A 16,580-nucleotide genomic window follows, 5' to 3' on the forward strand; every position below is an offset into this window, starting at 1 on the left:
CTTTCCCAGCATCCATGTGTGACCGTATGCATGGAGCACCACCAACCAGGAAATAGAACTCTGGGTGTTTATTGGAACTCCATCACATAAGTATGCTTGATTGTCTGCACAGATGACTTCAGTCTCTAGGCTCCCGGTCCTCTGGAAGTTGATAGATACCACACAGCCCAAAAGTGACCCTGCATCATGTTATTATAACCTGGAGTGTATAGATCCCATCCTAAGACAATCCAGTGTGGCAACCATCACCTCAAATCATATTTTAGATTATCCAGTGTGAACCAACACCTCCAGGCAAATGAATACAGTTCTTTCAGGCATAATATACTAAGGATTTAGTGATCACCTTCCAGTAGAGGAGGACAAAATTCATACCTTTTTTTGGGCAAAGTTAAATCCTTTACTCCACAGTTATGAAATCAGTTATGTAATTTCAGTAGTGTATTTTATATTTCAAGAAATATGTTAGACTATTCTGAAAAATGGTTATAAAGTCTTTGAAACTATTTTTCCTATTTTAAAGCAAAAAATCATTAATTGTTTTTTGCCTCAGTGATAACAAATGAAAACAAGCTAATTTTAAGTTATGCTTGAGAAAGAAAATGAATAAGGACAAAAGGATGAGAAGGAGGCAGATTATTTATGTGTCCTTATGGTTATCTTGCATTTTAACATGATCACTACCAACGGATTTTATTTTCTTTTTTAAAATGTTTAAGTGCTGGGGTAGGGATACAGCACAGTTGGTAGAGTGCTTGCCTTGCATGTACAAGGTCCTGGGTTCAATCCCTAGCACCACAAAAAAAAAAAAAAAAAAGTTTAAGTGCTCCAAATGGAAGACATTAAGGAGACACCACAACTATATGAAATGTGGGATTCTGGATTAGAATAGAAAATGAGAAATAGAGAGAAAACTGGTTAGATTCAAAAAAAGACAGTAGTTTACTATTTATTGTGTTCTATATCAGTGTTAATTTCTTCATAAGACAGCTGTTGTCTTAGACTGTTTTCTGATGTTGTAAAAAAAATATCTGAAACCAGGTAATTTATAAAAAGTAGAAATTTTTCTGGGTCACAGTTCTGGAGGCTGGAAAGTCCAAGAGCATGACATCAGTATCTGCTTAGCATCCAGTGGAGGCTTTCCTGCTGCACCATACCAAAACAGAGTGCCAGATCAGGTCACTCTTCCTCTTACAAAGCTACTGATACATCATGGGAGCCCCACGCTCTTGATCTCATCTAATCTCAATACCTCCCAAGGCCTCACTTCCAAATACTATTAACATAGGACTTTGAGGATTAAATTTCCAACACATAAATTTTGGAGGGACACATTCATACCAGAGCAATTATTTTTATTTTTTTGGCGATCAAGCAACTCTTTAATGAAAAGTCCATTTGCCCTAAAGGTCACTTAATCCACCTTTGCCACTTCCCATGCTCATAGAGCCTATCTGTGGAACTCAGTGAAGAACTCTGACTCCAAGGGCCACAGCTTGGTTCTCAGGTGTGGGAGGAACTGGAATCCAATAGAAGAGCTAAAGAGAAACAGCTTTTAGTTCCCACCTTCAGTTCACATTCATGTCTTTACCCTCTGACTGCTTATAAGAGGACTTCTTCCTATAAAATATATGAATAAATGCAGAACTTTGTGCTTCACCCTGACATGCTGAGGTTTGTTATAAAAGGGCAACAATCACTCATAAAACAAAAGGTACCTCCTCTTTGTGAGCCAAGCAGCACCATAAACTCATCCTAAAGGGGTTCTAAACTGCAGCCCCACTCAGTGATAATCAGCAATAGGCACTCGAACCTCAGTGGGAAATGATGGCCTGACCCACAGCCCTGGAAATAGATACAAATATATACTAAGTGTGGTCATCTGTCCACATCTTACATTTTTCTTGCAACTTCTAGTTTATAAGAAATTCTATCAAGAGTTTCAAAAAGAGCACAGCTAACTAAAAGGTAGAAATACATCTCTAATCCCAGCAGCTCAGGAGGCTGAGGCAGAAGGATCAAGAGTTCAAAGCCAGCCTCAGCAAAAGTGAGGCGCTAAGTAACTCAGTGAGACCCTGTCTCCAAATAAAATACAAAATAGGATTGGGGATGTGGCTCAGTGGTAGAGTGCCCCTGAGTTCAAGCCCCGGTACTCAAAAAATAAAAAAATAAAAAAATATGAGGAGCTAGGGATGTGGCTCGGTGGTTAAGTACCCCAGGTTCAATTCCCAGTACCAAAAATAAATAAATAAATAAATAAATAAATAAAATAAAAATATGTCTGAAGCATGCACAAATAGCTTTCATAAGGATGAATGATTTTGATTTAAACAGTTGTGAAAATTCTGAAGGGGCAAATCAATGATGTATATGACTCATGAAAACCAAATTCCTAGTATCCTAAATGTGTAAACCAGGTAACAAAGTAAACAGAAGACAAAGGGACAGAGGCAGCTTCAGGAAACAGGAATGTTTGTCCAAGGAGAGGCTAACATGACTTTGAGCCCTGAGAAATAACTGTCAAGTCAAGAGACATTTGGATTGCTCTATCACAGGGTTCAACCATCTTTTCAGAGAAATATACAAAGTACAGATTCCTTTATCCTGGTTGATCCAGCTTCTAAGGCCTGGCCACTAAGCAGAGAGCTGGGCGGGGGTTGGGGAAGTGCCTGAGAGTTGGTCAACTCTCTCCCAAGCACTGGCCTCCATGATAAACAGTGTAGGCTGAGAGTTTGGAAGCAATAAGAAGACTGGTTAGTTCAATGAATGTACACAGCAGTGGCAGGGTAGGGAGATAAGCAGTTGTTAACAGATATCTTAAGAAGCTTACATTTCTAACAGGGACTGGTATAAATACAAAAATTGTTCTGATAAACTCTTCTAGAAGGGTCAAATGTTCATTCTATCACTCTAGACCCCAATTCTTGGTTCAGGACTAATACAGCAAGTGAAGGCTTGAGTTCCCTTGAGTTTGGCCATCTCATGGAAGTTTCTGAGGCAGTTACTTCCTTCAAAGGATCCAAGAATCTTTCCAAAGCCAGTAATTCACTTCAGAAACCTGGACACTACAGCTTTCATTCTGCATTTAGGATACAATTATCCGATTTTCCCTGCCAAGGATAATATTTCTAATAGTAGTATGTACACATTTGAGACTTTCTATACATATGCCTAAATGTTTAATCAGAATGATTGCCTCAATTTTACACATGGATAAAAATGTCCATTTTCTAACTCCCCTTTGCAGTCTTCGTCATTCAGTAGTTAGAGGAAAAGTTTTGTTTCAATTTCAAAATGAATAGTCAATCTAAATCTGCGTGTTTTTCTTTTAATTGTGGTGGGGGGTTAGCGAAGAAGAGAGAGTTGCTGTGCTTGGCCATATTTCTATTGAAATGTTTTTTCTTACTGATTTGTATGACAATTGCTAATATTTTCCCAGATTTTCATGTGTTAACTTCATTTAGTGATATTTTAGCCACACAGAGTGCTAGATTTTAACCTTTTTATGCACTGTTTCTCCCTTTGTTACCATAGTTATGGAAGACTTTCTATGCCAAGATTATAAAACTATTAATCCATATGTTCTTCTGGGCCTTTTATGGATCTGTGTCTCACAATTTGCATTTAATCATCTGGAGGTTATCTTGGTGTAGTCATTAGGTAAACATTTAACTTCACTTTTCCCCCCAAATAGCTAGATTTTTGTCATAACACCATTTATTGAATTATCTTTCCTTCCCCTAACATTTTGAAATGTCTATGAAGTTGGGGAATTAATTTTGTGACAAGCTTTCAACCCTACACTGCTGATGGGGTTTTCCTTCAGCCCTCACTTACCACCCTCCTTTCTGCTGAATAATTGCCTTCAAATGTGCAATTGTGGCTGAGGAAATGGTCCCATTTAGGATCTTGCAAAGACTGGTGTCTGTCTAGGGAGACCTGGGTCTCATCTGAATCTCATCAACCCCAATCTTAACCACTCTCCCCCGGACTTTCCATTCAATGTATCTACTTTCCTGAGACCCCCTAAGAAATTTTCTGTAGATTTATGAGAGAAACATGACTATAGTTCCCCTTCATAGCCACCTCTTCCCACCAAATCTTTGGTATCTACCTTCATGCCAGGATCTGAAACTTGTCCTAGTCCGACAACTGCTTTTGGTCTCAGTGGGACCAATATACCTGGAGTGACTTCAAAGTACTTGGCCCTGAGGGAGGACACATGCATCTTCACCCACACAGAGCCCTGGAAAGTGGGGAGCTATCACACAGGACTACCTCAACAGACATAAGGACTGAGACTTAATGTGTGCCTCCTGAGCTTTGGAGAATAGTAATGTCTGCGGCTGGATTCTGGCACTCTAGGAAATGGTTTCCTCTCCGTAATCCTTGAGGTCATGTAGAAGTATATTTTCTGCATTCGCGAAGTACCACCACACTTTGCCCTCAAGATGGGAGGTCGCCGGCCGTGCCCAACTGCATTCTCCAGGCTCTGTGGTTGTCCCTGGGCTCCCACCCTGTCCAGCATCCCAAAACTTGTCAGTGGCCGCGTCTACATGGGAATTCAAGACAACTCCGCAGCCTCAGGATATCTCACTCTTTATTCCTGGTAAGAATTCTTATAAAATGGATCAGAGGTGTGTTCCAAATTCTACGTTTGAAACGTTGCTCCAAGTTTGCCCACGCAGTGACTCAACACATAACCTCTAAAGAACCAGAGGTTTTATCACCTGCTTGGCCCCAGAACTTTTACTGTACCACGAAACCTTGCCAGCATCAGGGCGCCAGACTTCCCAGCCTAGGGGTCCCACGCCGCGTTAGCCCCCGGGCGCCCTTTCACCCCACGCCGCCCCCTCACCCCAGGTTTCGCGCTTCACAGACTATGCTTCCCAGAGTGCCCCGGGCCGCGCGCGGGCTCCTGGGAGCTGTGGTCCGGCCGCCGCGCGGCGCTGCAGCTGCGGGCTCGGCGCCGGCCTTTGTCTATCTGCGGGCGCGCGCCGCTGCGGTGAGTGAGGCCGCGGCCGGGTCCGTGCGCCCGGGCAAGGCGGGGCCGCGCTGTCAGGCAGCCGCCTCTGGGCCCTCCGCGCGGCCGCGAGCAGGCCGGGCCCTGAGGGGAGCTGCCGGCGGCCCACAGAGAAGCGTCCACTGGGCTGGAAGCAGGACGCTAAGTCCAGGACGCAGGGCGGACCCTGGGGCCTGCGGCGGGTGGGGAGGGTCTGCAGCGCGTAGGTGGGCCCCTGGGACCCGGGTGTCGGCTGGGCAAGGCATTCGCGAAGGCCTCGAACTCCGCAGAGGCGGGAAGGGGACACAGACAGGTGCAACCCCGCCGTCAGGGTTCCAGAGAGGGACAGGAAGAAGACACGGGCCCCTAGGGAGGTGAGGAGACCATTCTGGGTGGAAAATAAGGAAAAGTAGAACTGGAGTTGGGTGTGTGCACCCCCAGCACCCCCGAAGCTGCTGATCCTGGAACTCTGCCCCAGGAGTTCCCCCAGATGACAGTTTATCCCTTCCTCTATTCTTCTCCTGATGAGAACTCTAGATTTTAGGCCTTAAATCTGTAGACCTAGTCGGAGATCTCTCACATTTAGATATTTTATTCTCCTCCTTAATAAGAATGATATTAATCTGTTCTGTGATTGAGGAAACAGGGCAGTTTGGTTACTTGCCCAGGTCAAACACTGGGGGAGCCAAGGCAAAAGTCCCAGTCTCTAGGGTCCTAATTCTGAGCTTTTTCCAAAGGCTACAATAGCATTTCTGGTAGGAAAAGCAGTATATTCTGTTATAAAACCAGTTTCTTCCAGAATTTGGCTCTTCAGACTTGTAATCAAGAGAGAGAACAATGACAACTTCCCCTTATTAATCAAGAAGGTTCTGGAGACACACCTGAATTGTTACTTGTTGAAGACTTCACAGCAGGTGAAGATGGAGAGCTGTAGGTTCTACCCACTTGATCTGACTAAAGCCTATTTTCTGAAGTCCCCAATGACGGGAGTCCAACCCCATGCAGCAGGTACCATGTACTTTTCCACTGATTCTTGGTGGATGTGCAGTTTTTCATCCGTAATACCTTGACTCCCAAATGAATGTGCTGGCACTCTTACAGGGAAGTTCCTTCATAGCTTTTGTTCCAGATTGGAAGTGTATCCTCCAACTTCCTGGTCATCACAACATATAGCTAAATATGCAGTTGTCAAGAATGGCCAGGTACTTGGTTAACAAGACAAAGAATTGTAGCATAATAATGCTAATTCCTTAAATCAGGAGTCCAGCATTTTGAGAGGACATATTAAAGAGGAACAAAGATTATACATTAAATCACTGCATAAGTAAAGTGTAACAATTCAGTAATTAGGGTCCTGAAGTTAGAAGGAATATTCCAAAAGGGGAAAAAGTAGAGGAGAGAGGGGTGAACCTGGGTCTGAACCGTCTTAAGAATTGTTCAAAGGTAACATGAAATCCCTTGTTTGGTTCTTATAAGAGAAAGCAGAAAGGAGCCAGTCATGAAAGCGAAAATGTTGGTTTTTAGGATTCTGAATTCTTGGGGCTTAGAAAATAACAGGCAGCAGTTAGGAAGTGGAAGAACCCAGTCTCATGCCAAGATCAAAATACAAATAGGAGTGACCATTAAGTGGGGATTGGCAGAAAAAGTACATATTTGTGTTCTTTGCTTTCCTGCTTCCCGTTTCCTTCTGGACTCATTTCTGTGTGGTCCTGCTACCTTTGAGTGTATTTTATAGCAACATTATATGTGATTGTGGTTATATCAAGCAATCAAAATGTCCTGTTTCTGCTCATACCCCCAACAGTTCCTGTTTATCCTTCACACTTAAAAATTCTGCCTTTTTCTGTTTGTTGTTTTATTTTTGTTTTTCCCTCCTTAGGTGCTTAAAAACAGCCTATGGAAGAATTACATGAAGAGGTGGTGATTAAGATCATAGAGCAGGAGTGGACATGTTTGGATTTCCAACAGCTACCCTGCTGGACTGTCATGGAAGATATGCCCAGAATGTAGCATTTTTCAGTGAGTGAGTCAGCTGGTGGCTGGAATGTCTTCAGCACAAATACTCAGAGTCCATGTCCTCAGCACTGATCCTCAATCTGAGGAAGCAGAGGAGACATTCCTTTGATGGAGCTCACTGTTCCTAGGGTTTACAGAAAAGCCTGCGAGCTAGAGTTAGAAATAGTCCAAACAGAGCAAGAGAGTAGTCTGGACATGGTGGTAGACTTGAAGTAGTCTCAGAATGAATGAGTACCTTTAACTGTTAGCACTATCACTGAATAAGAATAAGGCAGGAAACAAGGAGAAAATTTCCATAGGATGACACCAAGAAAACAGTGATAAATGGACCCATATTTAAAGCACAAAAGCGACTCAGATACAGCCGAGTATTGGAAAATACTAGCTATACCTGTATATAAAGTTTGAGAATAACTTCCAAACTAAAATTTATTTTAGTTCTACCATAGCTTGAATAAACTGAAAATAGTATAGATTTTAAAAGAAGGAATGTCAGATTCTATAATTGGCCAGGCTAGATTTTAATATCAGATAAGTTACTTAACTTCCTTAAGCTCCAGGCTTTTCATCTGTAAAATGGAACAATGAGCTCTGACTTGTAGGGTTGCAGGTATTAGAGACAATAGATGTATAATGCCTAGGATTATATATTTTCTGAGGTCATAAAGCTTATTCCACTGTTAACAGCAGATTGTGGAACAGGGTGGACTTTTCATGAAACTAAAGCAGTTTGTACCTCACATGCTTTGGTCTCTTCAGAACCCTTTGCCTGATTTTATATATATATATATTTTTTTAAGTGGTGCCTATAAAGTTTAAAAAAAAAAAAAAAAAAAAAAACCTGTACAAGCTGGATCCACACCTGTTTAGAAATCAGATAAACTGGGGCTGGGGAGATAGCTCAGTCAGTAGAGTGCTTGCTTTGTAAGCACAAGGCCCTGGGTTCAATCCCCAGCACCCAAAAAAAAAAAAAAAGAAATCAGATAAACTTGAGTACAGGCCTCTTGTGTGATGATCCTGCATTTGTTCCTTGATTTTCAGAGCCTATCTTCTTACCTATAAAATAGAGGTAATTTTGTCTACCTCACAAGATTATTTGGAAGGCTAAATTAAATGTAGAGGCAGTACACAGCTATGAGTGTTCCAGAGATTAGAACCCACCTCTAACTTATTTAGCTCCATGACCTTGATAATCTCCCTATGCTCTCTTTTCCTGATCTGTAGCAATCTCATAGGATTAAATTATTTCAGGATTAAATTATCTATGCAAAGTTCATAGTATAATGCCTGGCATATAATAAGCACTCAAACAATTGTTTCTTTTTTCCATATTCTTCTCACTCAGCATATTGGTGCGTTTTACATAACTTCCCTCTCATTTTATCAGATGTGATGACAGAAGCTCACCACAAATATGATCACTCTGAGGCCACAGGATCCTCAAGCTGGGATTTCCAGAATTCTTTCAGAAGAGAGAAGCTGGAACAAAAATCCCCAGATTCTAAGACACTACAGGAAGATTCACCTGGAGTGAGACAGAAGGTCTATGAGTGCCAGGAATGTGGAAAATCCTTCAGGCAAAAAGGTAGTCTGACATTACATGAGAGAATCCACACTGGTCAGAAGCCCTTTGAGTGTACCCATTGTGGAAAAAGCTTCAGGGCCAAAGGCAATCTTGTTACACATCAGCGAATACACACCGGAGAGAAGCCCTATCAGTGCAAGGAGTGTGGGAAAAGCTTTAGTCAGCGAGGTAGTCTGGCTGTCCATGAGAGACTCCACACTGGACAGAAGCCCTATGAGTGTGCCATTTGTCAGAGAAGCTTCAGGAATCAAAGTAACCTTGCTGTTCACCGAAGAGTTCACAGCGGTGAGAAACCCTATAGGTGTGATCAGTGTGGAAAAGCTTTCAGTCAGAAAGGAAGCTTAATTGTTCATATTAGAGTCCACACAGGCCTAAAGCCCTATGCCTGTACCCAATGCAGGAAGAGTTTCCACACCAGGGGTAATTGTATTCTGCATGGCAAAATCCACACAGGAGAGACGCCCTATCTGTGTGGTCAATGTGGAAAAAGCTTCACTCAGAGAGGAAGTCTGGCTGTGCACCAGAGAAGCTGCTCACAAAGGCTCACCCTTTGAACATTCTATTTAAAGGAAGTTCTCTTTATGAATTAAGAGTATAAAACCCTCTGTGATTGAGCACCTATCCAATTCTATGGAATGAATGGAGAATATTCCAAGAAGACCAGCATTGGATAGGGCAAACAGACTTTTTTCCTTATGCTCAGATGAGAATAAAAAATAAATGTCTTGTTTATCATTATCATGTATTTTTCATAATTTGTTATTTTTTTTTCATATTTTGACCTAATTACCCAGGGTACCCTCATTAATCTAGTGTCCCACTAGAGATTGAGTATAGCAGATACAGATTTTAAATTTGTATTTGATATCATCAGCCCTTAAAAATATCAGTCTCTTATCAACCTCAAGGTGGCTTTCTTCTCTACATATTCAAGTTAATAATTGTTTTGCATTCAAGACCAGTAGGTGGAACACAAGGGGAAAATTTAATTAATAATTCTCTCTGAACATTTCATTACCTGGATAATGAATAATTACCCCAATAACCTATTCTAAAAAAAACACTCCTGTCCATAGCAGAGGCCTTAGCCTTTTCTTACAAAAGAAGTTTCCTTTCCAAGACTACAAAGATAGGGAGTTTGTACATTGAGACTTCTTTTAGTCCTCCACTCCTGACAGTGATAATTTGCCTGTACCTAAAGAGCAGACAAGTACAATCTGTGCTATTTTTTAGGAATCCGGAACTGATTATTATGCCCTCTTAAAGAGCTTTCTGTTCTCTGAAAAACATAATGACCTTCCCTCCCTCTCTAGCAACAATACCAATATCTTGGGGTTAGGGTCACCTAGAAAGGACATAAGTGTCCTTATTACTAAGCCTAGACTTTCAGTTTGTAATCAGTTATGATATTCCACTCTCCTAACAATACTCTCCTCTTCCTTTTAAACACAAATAAATTTGGAAGGATAACTTGCTCTTAATTTTATTTTTTACCTCTAGGGTATGAGATTTGAAGAAGGTTGTAGAGAAGTTGGTTTTGTGGGAAATATTTAGCCTTCTAAATGCCAAAATACTCATGATTGCAAATCTTTATGAGGTAGAGAAGTAAATGAAATTCAAAGGGCATTAAAACATTATGAATTTGATTCTTTTTAAAAAGTACTACTCCCAGAGATACTCTGATAAAATTTGAAAATGTATACAAGTATGTCATAACATCCTCATTCATAATAGCCACACACTGGAAATAACTCAAATGTCTGACAACAGTGGGGAATAAACTGTTTAATATTCATACAATAAAAAAGCAATAAAAAAACAACATATTGGCAACATTATGATTAAATCTCTTATGTAGAGTGAAAGAACCTAAATACATATACATGCAAATATAATATATAATTCTATTTATATATCTTCATATGAAAAAACTGGGGAATGATTTAGAACAAACACAAGAACTTTTAAAAGTGTTCTATACCTTACTTCAGGTGGTATATAGAAGAGTTAAAATTCATTGAAAAAAACACTTGAGAACTATGTGTTTTATTATATATAAAGTACACATTCATAACAATGAGTCAATTCTTAAATATTGCCCACAAGTTCTTTGCCACTCATCCATGAAGAGTTGGGGTCTATATCACCTTTCTTTTATCTGGACAGGCTTGTAACTGCTTCAAACAATATAAATAACTGATTACTTCCAAAGACAGGTCTGAAAAGCCCTTAAAAGTTCTGAAAAATTTTTTTAAATTTTTTTGCAGTTATAGATGGACAGCATGCCTTTATTTGTTTATTTTTATGTGGTGCTAAGGATCAAACCCAGTACCTCATATGTGCTAGGCAAGCACTCTGCCACTGAGCCACAACCCCAGCCCAAAAGTTCTGAAAAATTTTGCCAGATTCTCTTGGGACATTTGCTCTAGGGGAAATCAGCCACCTTGTAAAACCAGTCCAAAACCCCCTATAATATGCAAGCTGCATGTAAGTGCTACAGTCAACAGATTCATCTGAGCTCCAAACAGATAGCCAACATCAACTCCCAGCCACAGGATTAAGTCACTGAAGATGTCCAGCCCAGAAGAATCATCACATTACTGTAGCTCCAGCTGAGAGCTAATCAAAACTGCATGAGAGATCACACAGTGTCAGCCCAGTCCTGTCATATCTGGACCATTGACTGGAGAATATCCCTTCCTATGCCCATTCATGTAGTAGCAGAATGCATTTTTTTTTTTTTTTTTTTTTTTTTTTTTTTTTTTTTTGTGGTTATAGGATTGAGGATCCCTCAATCTTACTGGCTATTGGCTGAAATTTGTCCTAGGACTATCTGATGTTCTCAGCTACCACATAGCAGTTTGCTTCCTTAAGTTCAACAGAAGAAAATTTCTCTTTCCTGTTTCCTGTCTGACATAGCTTAATCATTAGCGGTGGCATTCAATCACATTGAACTTTCAGTTCAAAGTGTCGGGTTCCACTCATATTCTGGATTATACAAGGGTATGACTCATTGGGGGTAACTTTAGTGTAATCATTTTCAAGGGCTGCTAGAACAAAGTACTATAAACTGGGTACCTTAAAAACAGCAAAAACCTATTATCTGACAGTTCTGGAGGCTAGAAATACAAAATCAAGAATGTCTTCAGAGTCATGCACCTTCTGAAGCTTGTAGGGCAGAATCCTTCCATGCCTCTTCTTAACTTTGGTTGATTTGCTGGAAATCTTTGGTGTTCCTTAGCCAGCTGCCAAGTCTTCACTTTCTTTTTGCCTGTGTAGTCACATGTTATTCTCCCTGTGCCTGTGTCTGTATCTCTTCTTTTGTATGGACACCAATCATACTGGATTATGGTCCCATCCTATTCCACTCTGACCTCATTTTAACTAATTACATATGCAAAGACTGTTAACAAATAGATAACATTCTGAGGTACTGGCAGATAGGACTTTATGAAGAACACAACTGAACCCATTACACTTACAGTGTGTCTGCCACAGTATCAAAAACATACTCTGAAGAAACATATAAATGTAACCTAATGATACTCCAACTACAGTTCAAAGATATCAACATCACCTGGAAACTTGGTAGAAATGCCAAATAGACCTACTGAATCAGAAATTGCATGGAGACAGAAAAAAGGGAGGGACAGCAATCTTTTATAACAAGTCCACATAATTTGACTCCAACCCAATTAGATTCTCTAGACAGCCCAAAACTCCTTTTAGGGCAATGAAAAGAACAGGAAGAAAATCTCAAGCATCAAGAAACCTGGAATCTTCTACTTCTTACTAAGAGCATCAAGAGAGTACATACATACTTCTTGATTTTCCATTCAAGAGTCAATGCCACCATAGGTGATAAAAGTCAACATGAGGGGCTGGCTGTAAGTCAGTTGTAGAGCACTTGCCTAGCACATGTGAGGTACTGGGTTCGATCCTTAGCACCACATAAAAAATAAACAAACAACATAATGGCATGATGTCCATCTACAACTACCAAAAAAAGAGAGAGATTTACTTTAAAAAAAAAAAAAAGTCAACGTGAATAAATAAGTACAAGATTTCTGACCTAATTTTGACTTCAAGTCAGAGGGAGGAGCACAGATCAGCCAGGGCTGGTGGTGCATGTCTATAATCCCAGTGGCTCGGGTAACTAAGACAAGAGGATTATAAATTCAAAGCCAGCCTCAAGAATTTATCAAGGCCCTAAGCAACTTAGCGAGACCCAGTCTCAAAAAATAAAAAGGGCTGGGGCCAGACTCAGTGGCACACGCCTGTAATCCCAGCAGCTCAGTAGGCTGAGACAGGAGGATTGTGAGTTCAAAGCTTGCCTCAGCAAAAGCGAGATGCTAAGCAACTTAGTGAGACCCTGTCTCTAAATAAAATACAAAAAAAATAGGGCTGGGGATGTGGCTTAGTGGCCCAGTGCCCCTGAGATCAATCCCTAGTACCACCCGCCCCCCAAAAAAGGGGGTTGGGGATGTGGCTCAGTGCTTAAGCATCCCTGGGTTCAATCCCTGGTACTTTTAGGGAACAGACAGATGTGAATGGGGGAATAAGAGGTTAAGAGAATGATTCTATAAAATATTTCCACTGTGATGAGCCCCACATGCTTTCCTGTCCACGAAGCAATTTACCTTCAGCCCCTGGCTGGCTTAAGTGGACAGGCTATATAATAACATTCCTCAGCAAACTGCCTGTTATCTTCAGGAGAAATGCAGGCACAAAATAATGTCAATAAGAGGAAACCAACTTACCCTAAAGGGGGAGATTTTTATGTGCCTTTTCACAGACCCAGATCCTGAAACTCAGGGAGATAAAGATAATTCCTCCAATTGGATGATTAAAAATCCAATTAGACCTGTTAGCATGGGTCAAAGTTACCTAGAATTGTCATGGCACTGGATTTTTGAAAGTCTGAGGTCAAGAGGCAAACCTGTGCAGGACTCTCTGGAAACTTCTCTGAGATCCCCAATAAAACTGGAGTGCAGGAGAGGCACACTGTCCCTCTTCCTCTCTGAGAGGATCCACTCTCTCCCTTCAGAATGTCCCTCACCCTTTTCCTATCATTTCAATAAACTCATTCCTGTTACTCTGAGTAACATGTCTGAAATCTTTCTGACTTGATGGCGATAAGAGCAATCTGTCTTTGAACACACATCCATGACAGAAAACAAGTATTTCAGACTTCAGGGATGGCATCAGAAGATCTAAGGAATGGCTAGCTCACAAATTAACAAATGAATCACAACCCCCTCCCCCGACAGGGAACACCTGGAATTAATCACTTCTTTAAAAACCCTCTGTTCTCCAGGATGGGCAGAATCACAGCCTCTGGGACAGAAGCCCCCTGTCTTTCTCCTTTGCTAGCAAAGCAATAAAACTTCTTTTTCCTTTGTCTCAAAGCCATGACCTCCTTTTTGAGTTGGCATCTGGGACAAGGACTGAGTTGCCTCAATTTCTCAGAAGGCCCCCAGCTCTGTGACAAACCCAGAGCTTTGTACATGATAGGCAAGCACTTTACCATTGAGTTGTGACCCCAATTCCTATCTTTTTTTTTTTTTTTTTTTTTTTTTTTTTAATCTTCTGTTCATCCTTTACCACCTTTTCTTGCATTAAGGAAATATTTTTCAACACATCATTTCAATTCCTTTGTTAATATTTTTATTGTTCTGTGTTGCCCAAGCTGGTCTTGAACTCCTGGACTCAAGTGATCTTCTCCATTCAGCCTCCTGAGTTGCTGACACTTGCTACCCAGTTGGTTCTTTTGTTAATACTTGGTTTTTCATGATATTCCTAGGACACTCTACTGATTACAGTATGCTTCTTGCCATAATCTATGTCAGATTAATACTTTCATAATTCAAGTAAAATGCAGAAACTTCTCTTCAACAAAGCTCCCTGCACCCTACTTGGTGGTATCATTGTCATATATGAAGTAAATGGGGAATAAAATGAAAAACCCCAGAATCAGTATGACCTGGGAGGAGGGAGGAAAACTAAAGAAACAGAAACTTTGAAGATGGCAGTCCCTGTGAAATGAGATCTCTTGTCTAATCAAATCCTTTCCCAGTGATAGCAAACTGCCCATCCATCTTGCCTCCTTAACAATATGAAGACCCCTGGAGGTCAGGATGAGCACTGGACTCTGCACTATGAACCCTTTTCCTGCCCAGTAAAAACACTGCCTAATACAAACCGTGCCCAGTAAGAACAAATTCCAGATGTTTGCAACCTTTTCCCCACAACCTGTTAAAGTCTTCAAGGGCTAAGCTTCCCCAGCATAACCTATATAAACCCAGATTTCTCCTGTAACCACGGCCATTTTCTAACCAGAAAGTGTGTTCATCTGATGCACAACTTCGATTCTGAATAAAAGCTTGGTTGATCCCTGAAGTCTGCACCTGGCTCCATCATTTTGTGTTAACAATGTGTATTATATATATTTCTGTTATAACTCTAACAATAATGTTACAATTATTGTTTCCTACAGTCTTTTGTGTTTTTAGAAAACCAAGAGGAGAAAGCAAAACTATACAAAGGACTCTTTCATAGATAACCTACATATTTACCATTTTTGGAACTCCTCATTGTTTCCCTTGGATTTGATTACTGTCTGAGGTCATTCTCTTGGTCCATATACTTCTCACCTTATTTTATTATAATTACACCTTTATATGTAAGAAGTTCATTAAAGCAAAGTTACTATTTTATATAATTAGCTTTTAAACAAAAGAAGACAAATGTATATTTATACTGTGTTTTAAACTTACCTTAATTATCTTAACTGGTGCTTTTTGGTGTTCCATGTAGATTCGGGTTACTCTCTGTTATAACTCTCTTTCAGCCTGAAGAATTTTCTTTTTTTGTTTTTTTTTTGTTTTTTTTTAATTTGTTCTAGTGCTCGCTTCAGCAGCACATATACTAAAATTGGAACACTACAGAGAAGATTAGCATGGCCCCTGTGTAAGGATGACACCCAAATTCGTGAAGCATTCCATATTTTTGAGGGAAAGAAGAGTATGAAGGACCAAACAAAAAACCCCAATTTTAGATGTGATATCTAGGCTTTCATTTCAGTTCGTTTTTGTCTTTTCTTTTTTAGATACCACTTTTAAATTCTTGCCTTTTAGTCAGAAAGCTACCTTTTTATAGATGTTAGCAGTTTATTGACCTAATATTTGTAAAGGGTCTGTTTGGGCAGGTAAAATTATATAATGCACTGTTTGAAACAGGAGAAAAATTATTTTCATGTTATTTTTTCTTTTCTCTCTCCTTTTTTCTTTTTTTTTTTTTTCTTTTTTTTTTTTTTCTTTTTTTTTTTTTACCGTATAATGTCCCTCAAGTTAATGGCAGTGTACCTTGTGCCACTGAATTTCCAAAGTGTACCATTTTTTTTTTACTGTGCTTCAAATAAATAGAAAAATAGTTATAATACTGATATTCAACTTTGCCATTCATGCTTCTATGCACAATAGGCTAGGTATTCCATTTTGAAAGCATGAGAGTAACGAGGCCTTTAAATGGCAGGCATAAGCAATTCCTGGGAAATGTACATGGAGGCTAAGTATTGCTTTCTGCAAGTAATTGCCCCCTTGTTTTATTTATTTTTTAAATTTATTTTTATTGTAAACAAATGGGATACATGTTGTATCTGTTTGTACATAAAGTAAAGGCATACCATTTGTGTAATCATACATTTACATAGGGTAATGATGTTTGATTCATTCTGTTATTTTTTTCCTTCCCCTCCACCCCTCCCGCCCCTCTTTTCCCTCTATACAGTTCCTCCTTCCTCCATTCTTGCCCCCCTCCCACCCACCCCCTTGTTTTAAAAATAAGAAATGCAGATTGAAGTAGTTCATGATTTGTTTGGCATTATAGGAAGCAAGTTGGTGCTAAGTATTTTAAAATGGTTTTGTAAGCTAAGCGAAGCTGAACTGTAAATCTTCATTCAGGAATATGCATTAAGAT

General features: G+C 40.1%; 1 protein-coding gene across 8 annotated transcripts; it reads left to right on the forward strand.

Moving 5' to 3' along the window:
• The first annotated feature begins 4,899 nt into the window (after positions 1 to 4,899).
• Positions 4,900 to 9,341, forward strand: ZNF32 (zinc finger protein 32). 8 transcript variants are annotated; one of them, XM_079137615.1, is made up of 4 exons: positions 4,933 to 5,005; positions 5,792 to 5,916; positions 6,882 to 7,021; positions 8,406 to 9,341. In XM_079137615.1, the coding sequence occupies exons 3-4, from the start codon at positions 6,952 to 6,954 to the stop codon at positions 9,155 to 9,157; spliced, it is 822 nt and encodes a 273-aa protein (XP_078993741.1). In that variant the 5' UTR covers positions 4,933 to 5,005; positions 5,792 to 5,916; positions 6,882 to 6,951; the 3' UTR covers positions 9,158 to 9,341. The 8 variants fall into 8 exon arrangements, 7 of the variants coding, with proteins under 7 accessions (XP_078993742.1, XP_078993741.1, XP_078993738.1 ...); XM_079137612.1 differs by having other exon boundaries at positions 4,934 to 5,005; positions 5,792 to 6,010; XM_079137611.1 differs by lacking the exon at positions 4,933 to 5,005 and adding an exon at positions 5,013 to 5,376 and having other exon boundaries at positions 5,792 to 6,010.
• The last annotated feature ends 7,239 nt before the right edge of the window (positions 9,342 to 16,580 follow it).

Source organism: Sciurus vulgaris, assembly GCF_902686455.1.
Source record: "Sciurus vulgaris genome assembly, chromosome: 4".
Taxonomy (NCBI): domain Eukaryota; kingdom Metazoa; phylum Chordata; class Mammalia; order Rodentia; family Sciuridae; genus Sciurus; species Sciurus vulgaris.

Coding starts and splice junctions, on each gene's coding strand:
- ZNF32 (XM_079137616.1), top strand. CDS start 6,952: ATGTTTGGATTTCCAACAGCTACCCTGCTGGACTGTCATGGAAGATAT. Junction 7,022..8,405: donor CCAGAATGTAGCATTTTTCA/GTGAGTGAGTCA, acceptor TCATTTTATCAG/ATGTGATGACAGAAGCTCAC.